Source organism: Meleagris gallopavo, chromosome 6 (genome assembly GCF_000146605.3).
Source record: "Meleagris gallopavo isolate NT-WF06-2002-E0010 breed Aviagen turkey brand Nicholas breeding stock chromosome 6, Turkey_5.1, whole genome shotgun sequence".
Classification (NCBI taxonomy): Eukaryota; Metazoa; Chordata; class Aves; order Galliformes; family Phasianidae; genus Meleagris; species Meleagris gallopavo.
In genome coordinates this window covers 35241101-35241460 of record NC_015016.2, presented here as the reverse complement: position 1 = coordinate 35241460, position 360 = coordinate 35241101, and the positions used below count along the sequence as shown (strand labels likewise).

The following is a 360-nucleotide window of genomic DNA, read 5'->3' as shown; positions in this document are numbered from 1 at the left end:
GGCCGCCGGAGGATGTCCCGAGCGGTCGTTGCGATTTTCTAACGCTTGTCTCTTGGTTTTTGTGTTGCAGACGTCGTTTCGCATCCCTCGGATGCGAACTCGTACAGACGTGGGAGGAAGAAGCGAGTGCCCTACACAAAGGTGCAGTTAAAAGAACTCGAAAGGGAATATGCTACAAATAAATTCATAACCAAAGACAAACGGCGGAGGATATCGGCGACCACGAATCTGTCAGAGCGACAGGTCACAATCTGGTTCCAGAACAGAAGAGTCAAAGAGAAAAAAGTCATCAACAAATTGAAGACGACCAGTTAATGGATTAAGCGTGGAGAAGCAGCAGCTCGGAAGGATCCGAACTTT

At 48.3% G+C, this 360-nt stretch overlaps 1 protein-coding gene across 1 annotated transcript in view; it reads left to right on the top strand.

The window, feature by feature from the left end:
* The window catches only part of LOC104911523 (homeobox protein Hox-A11), a 10511-nt gene extending 10157 nt beyond the window's left edge, over window positions 1–354 (top strand). The window contains exon 2 of the mRNA XM_010712858.3: window positions 59–354. Coding sequence (XP_010711160.1) covers window positions 59–315 — 257 coding nt within the window. The 3' untranslated portion in view covers window positions 316–354. The remainder of the gene's footprint in view (window positions 1–58) is intronic.
* Window positions 355–360: the final 6 nt, after the last annotated feature.